The 16,968-nt window shown below is 34.4% G+C and overlaps 2 protein-coding genes across 2 annotated transcripts; one reads left to right on the forward strand and one right to left on the reverse strand.

Moving 5' to 3' along the window:
- The first annotated feature begins 432 nt into the window (after positions 1-432).
- LOC138713013 (myb/SANT-like DNA-binding domain-containing protein 3) lies at positions 433-4,630 on the forward strand. The gene is made up of 3 exons (XM_069844696.1): positions 433-1,110; positions 1,232-1,369; positions 4,353-4,630. Exons 1-3 carry the CDS (start codon positions 663-665, stop codon positions 4,628-4,630), a joined length of 864 nt encoding a protein of 287 aa, XP_069700797.1. The 5' UTR covers positions 433-662.
- Positions 4,631-8,279: 3,649 nt separating this feature from the next.
- LOC138713531 (putative nuclease HARBI1) lies at positions 8,280-10,824 on the reverse strand. The gene is made up of 3 exons (XM_069845702.1): positions 10,392-10,824; positions 9,353-9,636; positions 8,280-9,006 (listed from the first exon to the last, which is right to left on the reverse strand). Exons 1-3 carry the CDS (start codon positions 10,726-10,728, stop codon positions 8,515-8,517), a joined length of 1,113 nt encoding a protein of 370 aa, XP_069701803.1. The 5' UTR covers positions 10,729-10,824; the 3' UTR covers positions 8,280-8,514.
- Between the last annotated feature and the right edge of the window lie 6,144 nt (positions 10,825-16,968).

Raw genomic sequence — 16,968 nt, forward strand, 5'->3', positions numbered from 1 at the left:
TTTTAATTTGGTTGGTAACAGAAGTCCCACAATGCTTTTCAAAACAAGTGAACAAACAATAACAAACCACACTCCCACAGATTATAACCCTTGTGATTTGAGTTTAAAGGCTAATTTTGATTGCGCGAGAAAGAACATATATATATATATATATATATATATATATTTAAAGTTGTTTTATTTCAGTTTTTGGTATTTTTTGTTGATAGTTTAGATTATTTCAGTCAGTTCAGATATATAATATTTTATTAAACAGGTAGTGATACTGCTAGTGAAATTGTTATAGATATAAGCTAAAGTTAGGTTATGTTTAGTACAGTGCGTAGCTGATCCATTTATTTACATAGTTAGATTAAGTTTTGTACATATCTTTTCAATTTATTTATATAGTTAGGTTTTGTATATATCCGTTCCACTGATTTATATAATTAGGTTAGATTTTGTATGTATCTTGTATTGATTTATATAGTTAAGTTAGCTTTGTACATATCATTCAGTTAAGTTTTGTACATATTTGTTTCATTGATTTATACTGTTAGGTTAGGTTTAATACGTACCCATCTGCTTCACTGATATATCGTTTTATTCTCTTTATTTTCATTTTTGTCTTTTTCGTTACCGGTACCAGTAGAAATTGTATAAGTGTTAGATTTATATCCGTCATGGACGATAAGAAGAAGATGTCCCCTCTAACTGCGTATGAAAAAGAGGTATTGTTGGAACTAACCCAGCAGTATAAAAATGTAATCGAAAACAAAAAAACCGACGCAGTAGGAATAAAGGAAAAGAACAAAGCATGGGAGGAGCTGTGCCAAAAGTTTTGTGCAGCTGGGAAGACGACAAAAAGAAGTGCTTCCCAATTGAAGAAGTCCTGGGAAAATCTGAAATATAAAGCCAGGAAAGATAATTGTGAAATAGTGAAGCAGAGGTTATTAACTGGGGGAGGTCCACCCCGAAAGGAAAAAGATGAATTCGAATTTTCGGCAAAAATGGACAGCATGTTTCCTCATCTGAACTTAAGAATTGAAAGTCCATTCGATTCAGATGGCTTTCAACAAACAGCAGCAGCCTCAGCAGAAGAAGAAGAAGCAGGGGAATGCCCGTACTTAGGTAATGTATGCCTATTGATATCATTTACCTTCATTATATATAATTAACAAGAAATGTAATAGTTCTGTAAATACCGGTAATGTTAACATTTTTGTTTTTTAATTCCTGTTATTGTTTTTAGACTGTGTTTCCGAGGAAGCTCCTGTGGAGAGTAGTCCCCTTACAAAACCAGTGCCAAGCAGTTCACAGGAGGACTGTTCTGTAGCCATCGTAGAGACCCCACCATCTCGCAAAAGAGAATGTGAAAAGTACAACTCTGGTAAGTTCTTAAATTGCAGCTAGGCCTAGGCCTACTTAGGCCTACAGATTTACAAAACAAAGTCAGTGTTTGTTCTCAGCCATTTTCTCCTGTCATGATTATTCATCTTTTTCAAAGTCAATGGCATAGCAGAAGGGGTTTACCGGGCTGAATCTCCCCCCCCCCACCTTTTTTTTAAGAATTTAAAAATTATATTAGGTTTATAGCATGAAGAAACACTCCACCACACCATTGGAGTTGCGAATGTGACAATGAAAGAAAAAAATATTTCTTGACTGTTTCTACAGACAATGACCAACCATATTTCTGCTTAGAAGTTGTTTTAAATTGATTGATGATTTTCAAATAAATTGTCAACAGAGTAACTAGATCAAGCATTTTACTTTATAGCGGCATCTCTTGAGTCACTCTGCAATAATGGAGAATGAATTTTGCTTTATAACAAATATTGGGGAGTGTAAATTGATTTTATATTTCATAATAACTATTATTATTGTCTTCTAAGTATTTTGCATGTAAATGGGCAAATTTTCCAAGTGATGTACCCAAAACTTGGCCCCCATCCAATCTTAAATTCCTGGCTATGCCACTGATCACAGTTGTGATGTAGACCTATACAAGGCCAAGTGAATATAAACTAGTTTTTGCTTTTGCTAGCAATTTTCAAGCGAACACTAGTAGTTTTGTGAATAAAAAAACAAACTTAAAAGCTTTTGCTGACTATAGCTTTACCTGCTGCCTTAGCCAAAGGCTAAATTTTCCAGTGCTTAAAATTTTGTGGATAAAAACTTATTCTGGCTCAATATTATTGATTTGATTTTGATTTGATTTATTGATATAGTTCACAAGTACAAAACTTAATAATATAACAAAAGATCTATAAACAAATGTAATTCTACATACTAAATATACAATTTCCTAGACTCATTATTTTATCGCAAATCTCAATAATTTATTGGTTCAAACTTGCACTTACGTCTGGTTTTAGTGCACGTTTAAACCAATCGTGATAACCATTAAGACATTAAACCTTATTTTATTTGCTCCTTTTCACAATTTAATTGTAATTATTTAGGTCTTACTTTAATAATAACTTATTATTCCAATTTGATGATCAGATGTCGACATACTGTAAGTCATGAACCTGGATTAGCTGACTCGATACATTCTATATGTAGGTTGTCTTTATTTCTTACAATATTTCCTTGTCAGCAGAAACGTTTGCGTAACTTCAATGAAGACTACCGCATACCTGCTTAAAAACAAACTTGACAAGTTGCTTACATAATCAACCTCAATTTAGTTTCATTATTGTGTCGCATGTACTCATTATCAATTCATTACTATTATAATGCCTACTGAATTTATTATAAATGCATTATTATTGAAATTAAGACATATTAGTAAAGCAATTTATAAACTCAAAATTATCTTCTGAACCTTTACTAAATAATATAGCTATCTGAATACATTAATAACTACCTTAAGTCTCTATTTTCAATTTTTATTATTTTAAAACCTTGACGTAATTCTATCTTCTTTTCAAAACCTGTCTGCTTATCTAATTTAATTAATAATAAGTGTTTCTAATTTTAGGAAAATTTAGTGGCTCAATATTATTAACATTAACTTATAATTTTTCAAATATTCTTCTGACCACAGTAACGATCCAGTTTAATGCTGAATGACAAGTGAAATGCTGCATTTATTAATGTATGTATGCATAAGTTATTGGGAAAAAATTACAAATCACAAAGAAATTTATTACAGTTTATTTAGGTTCAGAGAAGAAATATTGAGTGGTTAGCTGAGCATTTCCTTGACGAATGAACTGAAACATGCTGCGGGGCTTCATGTTCCAAACAAAGAATGGAAATATATTTACGTTTTGCATGTGATCCTGGGTTTCAGATAGGTATTCACCGTTCAACCGTCTACAAGACCATATCAGTACTAGCGAAAAGACTTGAGAAGGCAAATTTGTGGTTTAAATGTTAAATGTCCCCTGGATGAAATAAACACAGCATTGGTGTCATAGACTGTACATATGTGCCCATTCCTAAGCCCCAGCTATACAGTGATGAATATGTTAACAGAAAAGGCATGTTGAATGATATATAGAAACCTGTGATTTATCAAATTTAGAAATTTTGTAGTAATGACACAAATTTAAATTTACATCATTTGTTGTATCATTGCCTTCATGAATCAGACATTATTTCTTTTTAAATACACTCACAAATGATCAAACTCCTTACTTGCTTACTTTCATCCAACAAATTTGGTATGAAATTAATTGCTGTATTGAGAATAACATTTTCAGTCGACAGTGAAGCAGATTCATAGAAAATCTGTTTTAATAATTAATATTATATTAACAGGTATACAGGTGTGCACTAAACCCAAGCTATAGGTGGAATTTTCTAGCTTTAGCTTTCTGGTGGGGGCAATATTTCATTCACACAATTAGCTAAAGCTAGTGCTATTAATGAAGACTACATAGATAGAGCTAGTGTTAATATTGAAAGACAAAAGCTAGTTTTTATTCACATCATCAAAAACTTGACTTGATATGTCATATATTCATGTAACTTATGTGATGCATGTCTTACATTATAAGTTACAAATACATACAGATTGGAATACTTTTTTTCCTTTCATAAGTAGCAGAAACTGTTGTGACTGAGCACAGGTAGTGTACTTTGGAACAAATCTTATTTCTAGTTCAAAGTACAAGGAGGTGTGCTTCAAAGTACAAGATGATCGTCTACCTAGAATAATATATTATTAAAAACTGTACCTTCATTAAATAAAACAAGATTTGACAAATATGACGAAATAATATTATCCAAAGGCTACTGTAATATCGTATAAGCTTCACAGTTCCATAAAATAGCAATTAGTAATTCCTATAGAGTCATATCTATTGTGTCTCAAAGAATAACAGCTTTCACTTAGAGTTCAATCATCTTTTCTGTTTCAGTTACCAAAAAAAGAGCTCTGAGAATGGTCACAACAGAATATATGGACCAAAGGAACGCGTTGGAGCTGCACCAAATGAAGGAGCTGCATAATGAAAAAATGACCTTTTGCAGACAGCTAATGGCTAATGAGGCAGAGCTGCATGCACAGCGAATGAAACAAGAAGCAGAGCTGCATGCACAGCGTGTAAAACAAGAGGCTGAAGTGCATGCTGCCAAGTTCAAAGTCGAGCAACTCAAGGCTCTAGAAATGGAATTGAGAATTAGAAAAGCTTTATAAATAATTTTGTTTATCATTTAATTCGTATACCAAACGGGTTACAACTGTATCCCAATCGTAATTTTTTTAATTATTGTGTGCACTAAACTTTTTGTAGTTATTTCATACATGGTTACATTGTCAAATAGACAATGCTGAATATCATGATACAGTCCAAAGCAAAAACGAAGTCACATTTTATTAGTTAAGCCTTTTAAAAATGATGTGAGGTACAGTTGTATCCTACTTGGTAAAGTATGTTTTTTCCTCTCTTCAGTAGATTTTGGTCTAATTAATTCATTATTGACGCTTTTTTTTAACTTCTCTCAACAATACGACTTTTGTTTCTTGTACAACACAGATTTCAATAGCGTCAAATTAAATTTGGTACATTTTTTTAAGTATGGTGTAAAATATGGATAATATGTGTTGTTACAACATCATATGCTGTGAATGTACAGATTTGTACAGGAAAAGAAAGGTCAACAGCAGGTACATGCTGAGTCATGTTAGACCTTACGAACTCATTGAAGTCAGGCCATGGAATCAGAACCGACAATATTATTTCCCTGGCTCAAGAGATTTTGAAACTGGATTCACTCTGACAGGAACACTAGGCAAAACAAAATTGAAATTTCATCAGAGCTTCAGCCTATGCTTGTGAGGAAAGGATTGTCATCAGTGTTTGCTCCACATACAGTGACCAGTAGGAGGAAGAAATGGGATTTCATATTGAAAGTCAATCAGAAATTAAAAATTTTCTTTGTGGTTTTTGTTTGCATTAGATGAAAGCACTGATGTTAGGAACACACATAATTATAAATTGATAATAATTTTAAAATCCATTAAAATTTGTTGCATCATGTGATACTCGTTCAAACCTGACACATTTTCGTCTAGCTTTTCCTCAGACTTCCACTGACATCTTATGAATCAAGCAGAAAATGCCGTCTATTTTCACGTGAGCTTGAGTAACATTGATTTTATGTTATTGGGTTATTTTACGACGCTGTATCAACATTTAGGTTATTTAGCGTCTGAATGATATGAAGGTGATAATGGCGGTGAAATGAGTCCGGGGTCCAGCACCGAAAGTTACCTAGCATTTGCTCGTATTGAGTTGAGGGAAAACCCCGGGAAAAACCTCAACCCGGGCCACCTGGTTTCGCAGCCAGACGTGCTGACCGTTACTCCACAGGTGTGGACAGTAACATTGAATAATACAGTATTTAATTAGGGCTTAACAGTAAATAATATTTTCAGTTTCAGTGCTTCCAAGTTGCCAGATGAAGTTTACAAGAATTGTCTTGACTCTTGATTACACTCTTTTAACACTTATACATAATGAGGAATAGTGATATGTATATAACCTCTCATATGCAAATCCCAACCTCTCCTCTCCTAGTAGCACACTCTATTTTCACAAACGAGACTCTGAGGACCGAGTCACAGCAGTATAACTGTTACACCCTGTATAGACGAAATATTATACAGAAAACATATAACGCTAGCCTGCCATGGCATTAATAAACGCTCTCTGAATGACAATTGGAGGATATGGTCAGTTGATTTGATATTTCATTCCTCCTAACTAGGTTGAATTATCTGTTGACCAACGGTAGGTGGGGTCCTCAATGCATATTAGGGGTTGATGAAGGATCTTGTAACCGCCAAATTGTAAACATAATGGTGTCCTTAACAAAAAATGTTACAAATTGCTTATATATCATCCAAAAAATTCAAGAATAAATTGAGCACACTCAAAATTAAGCCTTGCATCTAATCACAAGTGCAGTCAGAACTACACCAATTGCAGCATTACAAACTGTTACAAATAATAAGCCAATTATTTTAGAACTAGCAACTCAAGCCATATTAACTTATGAAAAATTGACAAAACTTCCCCCAATACTTCTAAAAGATGGAACAAGTATCAAGATTCTAAACACACTCTAAAAAATCATATGGGATTTATTCAAAAAGCAATGAAATTGAAAGAACTAATATAAATACAAGAAAAGAAACATTTGTTGAATAGCTACAATCCACTTAATATAAATATTCAGTACAGCAGTCTAAATTCAACCAAGTCATTCAACAAGAAAGATATTTCTCCTCATGAAGCTAAGGCTCTCACAATATAGGGCCTAAATTTTAAATACAACATATCCATCACATAATTGAAGAATGTGATCCCAAAATGCGTTCAGTTCATTTTTATGAAAGGATAAGGCAATTTTTTTTTTTTTATCCACTGGTCTACAGACTGAGCAAGTTTTCAATGACATGCGCAATAACACAAACTTTTTGGCAAGGCTTGGCCAACTGGAAGAAAACAAGCTTGAAATATTATGATAGAGGTCTCAAAACATAATCATATACATGTGTAGGCCTAAATATAAAAAATGACCAAATGGACTGAGCGAGTTTTGGAATCACACTTCTCAATTGGATTCATACATATATAGACCTCTATGAGATAACGAAACTGGAACTGGAGTAGATGAAACTTGTCAATTTTTTTCCTTTCATAAGAAAGAGGAAGAAAAACACCACAAATTTTGATGGAGAGGTTGATGCAATTTACACATCTCTTCAAAATTTATTAATTTGGATACATCACTGCAAGAACAATGTTATAATAGGGAGAATCAAAAAGTAACCTTAATAATTATTTTAATTGAATATGTACAATAAGACTCAAACACTTCATCACTTTCAACATATTCCCCACTACGTTCAATGCAAGCGTTCCTGTTATACTATATTGAAAAGTAGTGAAGTGTTTGTAGTCTTATTGTACATATTCAATTAATAAAACAATTATTAAGGTTACTTTTTGACTTTCAGACTCCAGGGCAGCAAAAGAGGCAATAGCCTCAGCCTCAAAAAACAGGATAAATTTTAAATGGGTAAATTCATACCATAATTAGGCAAATACACACTTTAAATAAAAACATACACTTTCAATTGATTCCTTCACATTGTGGGATTAATGGAAATGGAAAAGCTTATATGTTAGCAAAAAAGGGCTCTAAAATTGAACAGATTATGAGTAAAAAATGTTCATATGAATCTATAAAACAAATTATCAAACAATGTTAAATTAGTACAAGAATAAAACCAATCAAAATAAAATATTTACTACACAAAACTCATTTAATTCCTGAATTAAACCAATCAAAATAAAATATTTACTACACAAAACTCATTTAATTCCTGAATTAAACCAATCAAAATAAAATATTTACTACACAAAACTCATTTAATTCCTGAATAAAACCAATCAAAATAAAATATTTACTACACAAAACTCATTTAATTCCTGAATTAAATGAGTTTTTTTGCTGTAGTCATTTTTTGACTCCTCGCTGGACATGACTGTTTAAATAAACACTTACACAAAATTGGTATACCTACACCAAATTGAATTTTATGTCCTCAAGAAGAAATGGGGCCTGAATCATTAGGCAAATTGTGGAGCACTAACATCAAATTATTGGGAAGCAAGAAGGAAAATAATTTTATTGTTAAATCATGACCATTAGAAACAACAACATGACGGATGGATTATTAAGTTATTTAAAATCAAAATTGGTCAATCAGACAAAGTAACATCACAATTTAAATATTAACACAATGAATCTTTTAAGCCACGTGTGTGTTATTACTGATGAAAAGTACCAAACTGATATGGAATCTATTATATCAAGTGCTGTTGGATGATGATACTATTGCCATAGCTTTTACGGACTTTTGGCTCTCGCTGGCCGCCTGAAAGCCACGACTGATGAAGATGAAGTGCCTGTGCATTTGTTAGTAAAACAGTGCATGCAATGGAGGACATGGATGGGGGTTTCTCTGTTTCCCTCCACTACCCCTTCGTGCCCAGAACTGGTTTACGATTAGAAATATTGCTGAATTATTGCTCTGCGTGCAATAGCGCCTAATGGTTGGGGTGGTGGGTGGTGACCTTCATCCTCATTTTCAACTTCATGTAATAGAGGTTCTTCGAGTAGACCATGATCAGCAGCAATGTTATGAAGCACTACAGTTGCTACAATCACAGTTGTCACCGTTTCCAGCTTTGTGAGAGAGAACTTTTTTGATAGACATGGAAACTTCTTCTTCCAACATCCAAATGTTCTCTCCACAATGTTCCTTGCACGTTTGTGGGCAACATTGTAGGCTTCTTCTGACTCTGTTTGTGGGTTCAGAAGTGGTGTCAATACAAATGGACGACAGGCATACCCACTGTCACCCAAGAGAATCCCATCGTGTTCCCCTCTCTCAAACTGGGCGCATATTCTGCTGCTGTTGAACATTCTGTTGTCATGGGTCGATCCAGGCCAGCCAGTCACAAAATCAATAAATTTTCTATTTTGGTCAACAATTCCCTGAATGAAAAATGGAAAAATAATTAGGTCACATTGTCTCTGTACAGTACTGAAATGAATAAACTAAGCAGGAGGCAGTGACATAATAAGCTTCAATTAATATAACTTTAAAAGAAATACTGACCCATCACCAGGGGCGTATTTTGCGGGCTACCGGCGGTAGCTCAAGGAAATTACAAAAGAAAAAGTTTATAATATAACATAATGTAATAATTTTGTATTATTAGTTTTACCATAGTAATTAAAATTAAAGTAATTGTTAGATATATTTTGTGTAATAATAGGGTCAGCGGTAGCCCAAACCCTTTAACCAGTATACGCCACTGCCCATCACTTGTTTACTTACCTGACAATTTAATGTAAAAATAGTTTTCCTATTTCGAAAAACTTCTCCATATTCACCACCTGGACTCATTATTGGAACATGTGTTCCATCAATGGCACCTAGCACTCCAGGAAATCTGGCAGTTTGAAAAAAATGAAGAGAATTAGTCCTGCCCTCTTCCCTCGATGGAAATTTCACATAGTGAGGTCGTAATTGTGCAATCATTATTGAGATCTTCTTCACAATTCGCGACACAGTTGACTGACTGATCCCTTGCAGATCTGCTGTCACGAGTTGGAAATTTCCTGAAGCATTATGAATATAATAGGCCTATTACTTACAGAAAATAGAATAGTGAATAGAAGTCAAAAAGAATGAAATAAACACATTACTAATACAATTATTATTATTATTATTATTATTATTATTATTATTATTATTATTATTATTATTATTATTATCATCATCATCATCATTAGGCCTAGTAGTAGTAGTAGTAGTATTCTCTCTTGATTCCATCATTGCCTGCTCTTCTGGAACCGGAATATTTTGAATGCCAAATTTTTCTACAATGCAAAACAAAATAGGCCTAATGGTATGAGATCTCTTGCCATGTGAGGTTATGACTGCACATGAACTGAAGGTACTATCTCAGCAGAAGCAGCCATATCAGATGTATTGCTTAGGCCTACTGGTATGAAAATATATATTATCAAAACAGTAATGATTATATGAACATCGAGATAAATCTTATCTCAAAATACAATACCGTAGTCAACAAAAATCGAAATAACTTAATTATGGAATCTGCTTAGAAAGCAGGCACGTGAGGTCTCTCAATGCTAATTTAAGATAGTTAGGCCTACATTAGATTGAAGTTAGTTTAATATTACTTACGTTAAAAAATTCGTTTCTGTAATAAAAAGTAGATTAGGCTATATACAGTAAGCATATCTATCTACATTTCACTTCGTCGAATTGAGGTTATAAATATAGGGCCTACGAATGTTACTGCAGAAATACCTAAACTATAATATAAATTTGAATGTATGATACATACCTGTAGCATAGAATCTTAATGCAGTCAATAACTGAATTATTGGAGGCACTGGCAAACCTCTATTGTTCAATTTTGTCAAGCGGTCCTCGAAAAGATGAGCAATTTCAAGAACAGTTTCTTTGTCAAATCTGAACCGTTTTTTAAATTCTATATCGTTATAAAATTCCATGGGATTGTCTTTATCCCTAATGTAGCGCTTTCGCACATTGCCCACTAATTGTGCCAGTTCTTCCACTTCTTCCGCACGTTCTAACAACTCGACGACTTCCAACGCGTCCGCCATTTTCCTACAAAGTGACACTTTCGGCTCAAAGTGTGGTCCGAAGTCCACTTTCATCCAAAGTGATCCTTTGCACCAAAGTGTCGACTGTGCAACGGAAAAGTGATACTTTGCGTCTTCCAAAGGACACTTTACTCGAAAGTGTCGACTATGAATACCAGCCTAAACACCGATTCGAATGTCTGTAAAGGTGAGAGCCTTAACTTCTCGCCACTCTCTGTTTGCCTGTTATGGGACTGACTTTACCTTTATACCTGAGTATATTACACACTTCGATATGACTTTTGCTAATACGGACGGGCGTATTTCAGCATACGATAGTAAGACATACATTGTGAAATACATGGTCTAATGTTAAGTCCAAGAATTCTGGATTGAAAGCATAATTTTCTGTTAATTTTATGCTAAGTAATTCATCTTACACGAACAATAAAGGAACTGGGGTAATTATTTTAAGGCATTTATTCTTACAACTGTAGTAGATGTCTTGCCCATTGCGATTGTAGCTCGGTGATGACTGCGATCTGTAAAGAAGGCGCTGACTGCTATTAGCACGTTGGGCAGCCCTGGGGTCCCTCCAGCATGTAAGTAGGGTACACGAGCGTGCGAGATGCGCGCATTACACACAAGCCTTTTTCATACATTTCATACATGACATGATGGGGGCATCGCCGCGCGGCCCCGCTATTGATCTGTACAGTCGGCTGCAATCCCTCTGCCTACCTGTTGCGTGCCAGAACCTGTCCAAGATGTAAGCTGCTTCCACTTCAGTTTTCGCACGGCTCCAACTTAATTATTTAATTACATATTTATGCAGCCGGTGGTCTAGTGGTCACCGCGCTTCCTCTGGATCCCAAGTGCAGCAGTATTAGTGTGACGGATTTTGTTGACCTTCACTGTCTTCAGGTCAGTTCTTTCGGAAATAGCACACGTGAAATATAATAACCTTAGTGAAAATTTAACGAATCATTACTTTAAATCAACCGTGGCGAAAATGTGACTCGCAAGCACATTGTGGCTCGCAATGATAGCTGTGCATTTCTCTTGCTTCCTACCTGCTCCAACCCCCACCCTCTCACTCACGGGAGTCAAGCTCCGTTCCATTTGTATTTGTCTCTGACCTGCGTTTCGTAGCAATGTCTCTCTGGAAACCATGTACCTCTACAAAAACAAAAGTTTCAAGTAGGATGGGAGGACACATTTTTTTGCTGCCAATATAACGAGAATAATAAATGTATGATTTGTTCACAAGTATTACGAGGAAAACGATTGTATAACATAAAACGGCATTATACTCATACTATATGTTACTCATGAAACAATAAAAGGTTAAGTGTTATTATTATTATTATTATTATTATTATTATTATTATTATTATTATTATTATTATTATTATTATTATTATTATCTCTGTACGTCGATTCTTTTTCAGCAGATGTACGAATAATGCGGTTAGATCTTCAATTTAAACTCACAGATTTACAATGAGATGTTAAATGAAAGCTAGATGTAAAGACTAGACAAATCTTTGCCAAAAAATAAATATCCGAAGCTTAGTTCTTTAGCTTGCTCTGTTGAAGCTACGTTCGCTACAACTTACGTTTGTGAAATTTTTTTTTCAACAATGAAAATAGTAAAAACCAAATTTAGATCACGTCTGACAGATAAATACCTTCGTGACAACTACGACTGGCAGTAAGTGACATAATTCCTGATTTTGAAACTCTGTCGCAGAGACATTCTGAAGACAGTTAATTTTAGGTTGTGATAAAGTGTCCTATGTTTTCTTGTTCATTTCTTTCTTCGTTACGCGTACTACAAATTAGTTCGTAACCTTGTACTGTATAAAATTATATTTAAACGCTTGGCGTAAGGAAAATGAAAATCCGTTAATAAGTCAGACAGTTGCTTCACTTCCCCTTTGAGTGTCCGCCTCCCTACATAGGTGCTATGCACGTTGCAAGTTACACAATGGCTCGGCGCACGATCACATTTTCGCCACGGCTGCTTTAAGTCGAAAAGACAAAATGGGGATGAAATAGAATTTTACTTTTCCTTTTAATTTTGTCATCATTTACTACACGGATTAAGCCTGAAAGCCTGTTCTGTTTTCAGAGTGGTTTAATATTTGTCTGAGAGGCGTTTTTTTGGATGTCCTATGTTTCTTCTTCCATCTAGTAAATAGTTTGCAATGAAGCAAATTACATGTTGCTATAATCCCGTTACGGATATATGGTTATAGGCCTATCATGTGGTGGTTGCATTCGTTCTACTTATTCTTTTAATTTATTCTTGTGTTTTTCTATTAAATTATTGACATTTTAAATTGCAATTCCTCCCGAATAATAGCATGATTATACATTTATGTATGTGGGCCTATAAATATATATATATGTCTCTAAAAATTGTTAACACTTAGTCTATATGGGTAGAGTTCACACTTACATCCACTAACTTCAAAATATTTTCATCATGTTCAACACATGTAAGAAACCTTTCGCATGTGGTATGCAGAGCTTAGATGGATATTTCTTGTTGAACTGCTGCAATTACATCGGCTATTCTCTCTCTCGCATTTCGTCAACATTACGTGGCTTGGTTACATATACAAGGCCAAAAATAGCAAACAGTAAGATCCGACGAACGTGCTGGCCATTGACATTATATTTTTTACTTTCTCATTATTCAAGGATCTCTGGTTACTAGTTAACTCCAATGCATGAATGACAGTTTTTTTTAATTTGAGGATGAAATATGTTTAGAAGTTCTTTCGATCTTCTTATCACTTTTACATGCCGCTTATCGTAAATAAAAACTTGACAGTGGAACCTTGGTTTCGAAGAATTTGACGTAAATACGACTTCTTATTAAAATTACTTTTTAGACCTAGTGACCTCTTGATATAGACTTCTTTTTGTTTAAAAACTTCCAATTATGTTTTATGATGTTTAACTGTCAGATTTTGAAGTGCAATAATAAAGTAATTAATTAATTAATTAATTAATGAGCGAGTGAATGAGCGAGTGAGTGAACAAATGAGGAAATGGAATGATAAACACTTAAAATATAGGGTAATTACAATAAAACACACTACGAGTACATCAGGGCTTCTCAACCTTTTCAAGATTGTGAGCAGCGTCCAAGTATAAAACAATGTGAACGAGCACCATGAAATCGAATAGTTTCATTAGGCCTATATGAACACATAACATACATATATAAGTGTTCTGCCCAAGGGCAGGTCTTTCACTTCAAACCCAGCTTTCTTCAATCTTTCTTATTTTCTGCCTTACTCTTTGTCTCCGCTTATGATCCATATATTTTAATGTCGTCTATCATTTGATATCTACTTCTGCCTCGAACTCTTCTCCCGTTCACCACTCCTTCAAGTGCATCATTCTTGCTTCACCCACTCTTTCCAACACAGCTTAGTTTCTTTTTCTGTCTGTCCATTTCAAACGCTCCACTCTTCTCCATATCCACATTTCAAATGGTTCTATTCGCTTCCCTTCACTTCATCGTAATGTCCATGTTTCTGCCCCATACAATTCTACACTCCATACAAAGCACTTCGCTAGTCTCTTCCTTAGTTATTTTTCCAGAGGTTCGCAGAAGATGCGTCTTTTTCTATTAAAAGCTTCTTTGGCCATTGCCTTTTGACTTCCTGGCAGCAGCTCATGTTACTACATCCAAAGTATTTGAAGCTGTCCACTTGCTCTACTGCCTCATTTAGAATTCACAAGTTTATCTTCTTTATTTTTTTTCTGACCACCGTGGTCTTCGTCTTGTTTGCATTTATCTTCATCCCATACTTCTCACAGCTGTCATTTAGTTCCAGTAGCTTATATAAATACGAGCAAAATAAATAAATAAGTAAGTAAATAGACAAACAAACAAATAAATAAATAATTAAAATACTCACAAGAGTTATCATTTCTTTGAACTTGAATGTTACTCAGAATTTCAGAGATGTACAGGGAGAAGTCGCTTGTAGCTACACGTAAACAGTTCTGCAGATGTGAATTAGTTGATCGTAACCGTGAGGTATTTTATAAGTGAGAAAGTTTTCCGCATAGCCAGACATTTGAGAGAAACACTACGCAGTATTTGGCGTCTTTTTTTATCTTTTGTCCCCCAGAGTCTATGAATTTCTTATTTTTGAAACAAGCATTTCAACACTATGGAGGGCTGGAGATCTATCAACTGAAATTCTGTAGGAGCAGCCGTATTATTTTCTTGAATGATCTTGATTTCTCCGATTAAGTCCATACTGAATTCAAAGGGGTTGTACACCATAAAATACGAGTAGGCCTATCAAGTCTCTAACATGTTATAATGGATGGACAGGAATACTGTTTGTTTCGGTTCATACAACGAAGTTTGAATTGAAAAAAAAAGACCTCAGGAGCGGTCGTGCTCGCGAGCACTTTTTTACTCGCATGACGAGAGCACCAAATGTCATTAAAGGAGCCCTATGGTGCACGCGACCAACAGGTTGAGAACGCCTGCAATACATGTTACTAAAAGTCTGAATTTTCTGATTATTCTACATACAGGTTGTATTGCCATTACCATATTCACTTCTGAGTAATCAACGGTTGGAATATTATACTTAAATCTAACGTAAAGCTGATTTTGTCAAATGACTCTTCCAAATAGTCGTAATTACGTCGAAGAATATTAATTGTAAAGATGACTGTAGCAAACCGGAAGCTGTTCGTTCACAAATAGTTACGTCTACTTAATTCGTAGTTTCTGAATTGAGTTAGATATCTAATTTTGGGCACTATGTCTCCATGTCTTTAGTATACCATCCAGAACAGCGAAGTACATCTTAATTGAGCGCATATTAAGTGATTTAATTTATATATTTTTAAAATGACTATTACACTTTTACTACGTCATACTACTTTTGACCAATAAAACGGTAAGAAAGAACGTCTTTCTACCAATCATGACTGCTTATCGCACAATTTTATCACTTCCCTAGCATGCTTGTTTTTATCACTACCCTAGCATCTGTTTCTCTGTTTGCCAGCATTTCAAACTGCAAATTCTTTACGGTACTATAAAACATGCTTTGCTTGTCATTTGTCTCCCGCAAAGATAGTCTACTGAAAAGGCGGTTCCGTTCAAACGTTTTGGTGAAGGTAATATTAGTGAAATATAATTTTAGTAAGTTAATTAATATCTATTTTATTGTATTAGATTATTTTATTTCTTTTAATCTTTATTTATATTTTCTTCTGTTTTAATCATCTCCCTACCATTTGTTTCTTTGTTTGCCAATATTTCCAACTACAAATTCTTTACGGCACTGTAAACATGTTTTGCGTTCGTCATTTGTTTACAGCATAGACAGTCAACTAAAATTGGTGACTCCGTTCAAAGGTTTTATTGTATTAGAGTACTTTATTTCTTCTAATATTTATATACTATCTTCTAATCGTGTAATAGTCAATTAAATCTCACTCGAGTTTTGAATTTCTCTAGATAAATCAAAACCTCTAGTGAGATTACTGTTCATAATTCAACACAGTAAGCTATAAACAAAAATATCATTCGCTAAATGATAAGGCATCTGAATTCTTACAATATGAGTAAAAGTTATTCATAACAAAGTGTGTGTTATTTTCGTAACACTCAATTTTCAACAACTTTGTTGAGATATATTAAATAATTTTCATGATACACGACTGATTTTGTAAAGAAAAAAAAGTGCGAGGAGGTTTTATTCAGACACTTCCATTTACCATTTCTTTCGCTCCCCCATTACTCTCTAGGCCTGAAGGGTCGTTCAGTGAAGAAGCACCCTGCTCATCATTTAACGCATCGGTCGCTCTGCGGAGGATCGAAATCCGTCCCCAGCAGAGCATGAAGTGAGCGTCGGTTGGAAGTCCTGCTCTCAACAATTAGTCAGGATGCCAGCGTGCAAGAGAGTGGTTGTTGATTCCATAAAGGAGTTCCCTCATAATTCGCGTACAGGTGTTAATTTCCAGCATGACTGTGGTCATCTTAATGTAATTTAACTCCTCAATCACCTTTCTTTCGCTAGGTACATATTTATTCATAATGGAACACTCAAAGGATGTTTTGTCAAGTAAGTTTCATCACACACGTCTTCAGGTTTTTATTCACTGTTTCATTTAATAACATAATCAACTCAGATGCTGTTGCAAAAGTATATAACCTGAATAAAAACAAATTTCAAAGAAACGTTGAGTAATGGCTTTCAGATGTTACCAGTCAAGTAGAGCAAAAACTGTTACATTTTAAGATATAACGAAACAAGTCTC

This window comes from Periplaneta americana, chromosome 14, assembly GCF_040183065.1.
Source record: "Periplaneta americana isolate PAMFEO1 chromosome 14, P.americana_PAMFEO1_priV1, whole genome shotgun sequence".
Lineage (NCBI taxonomy): Eukaryota > Metazoa > Arthropoda > Insecta > Blattodea > Blattidae > Periplaneta > Periplaneta americana.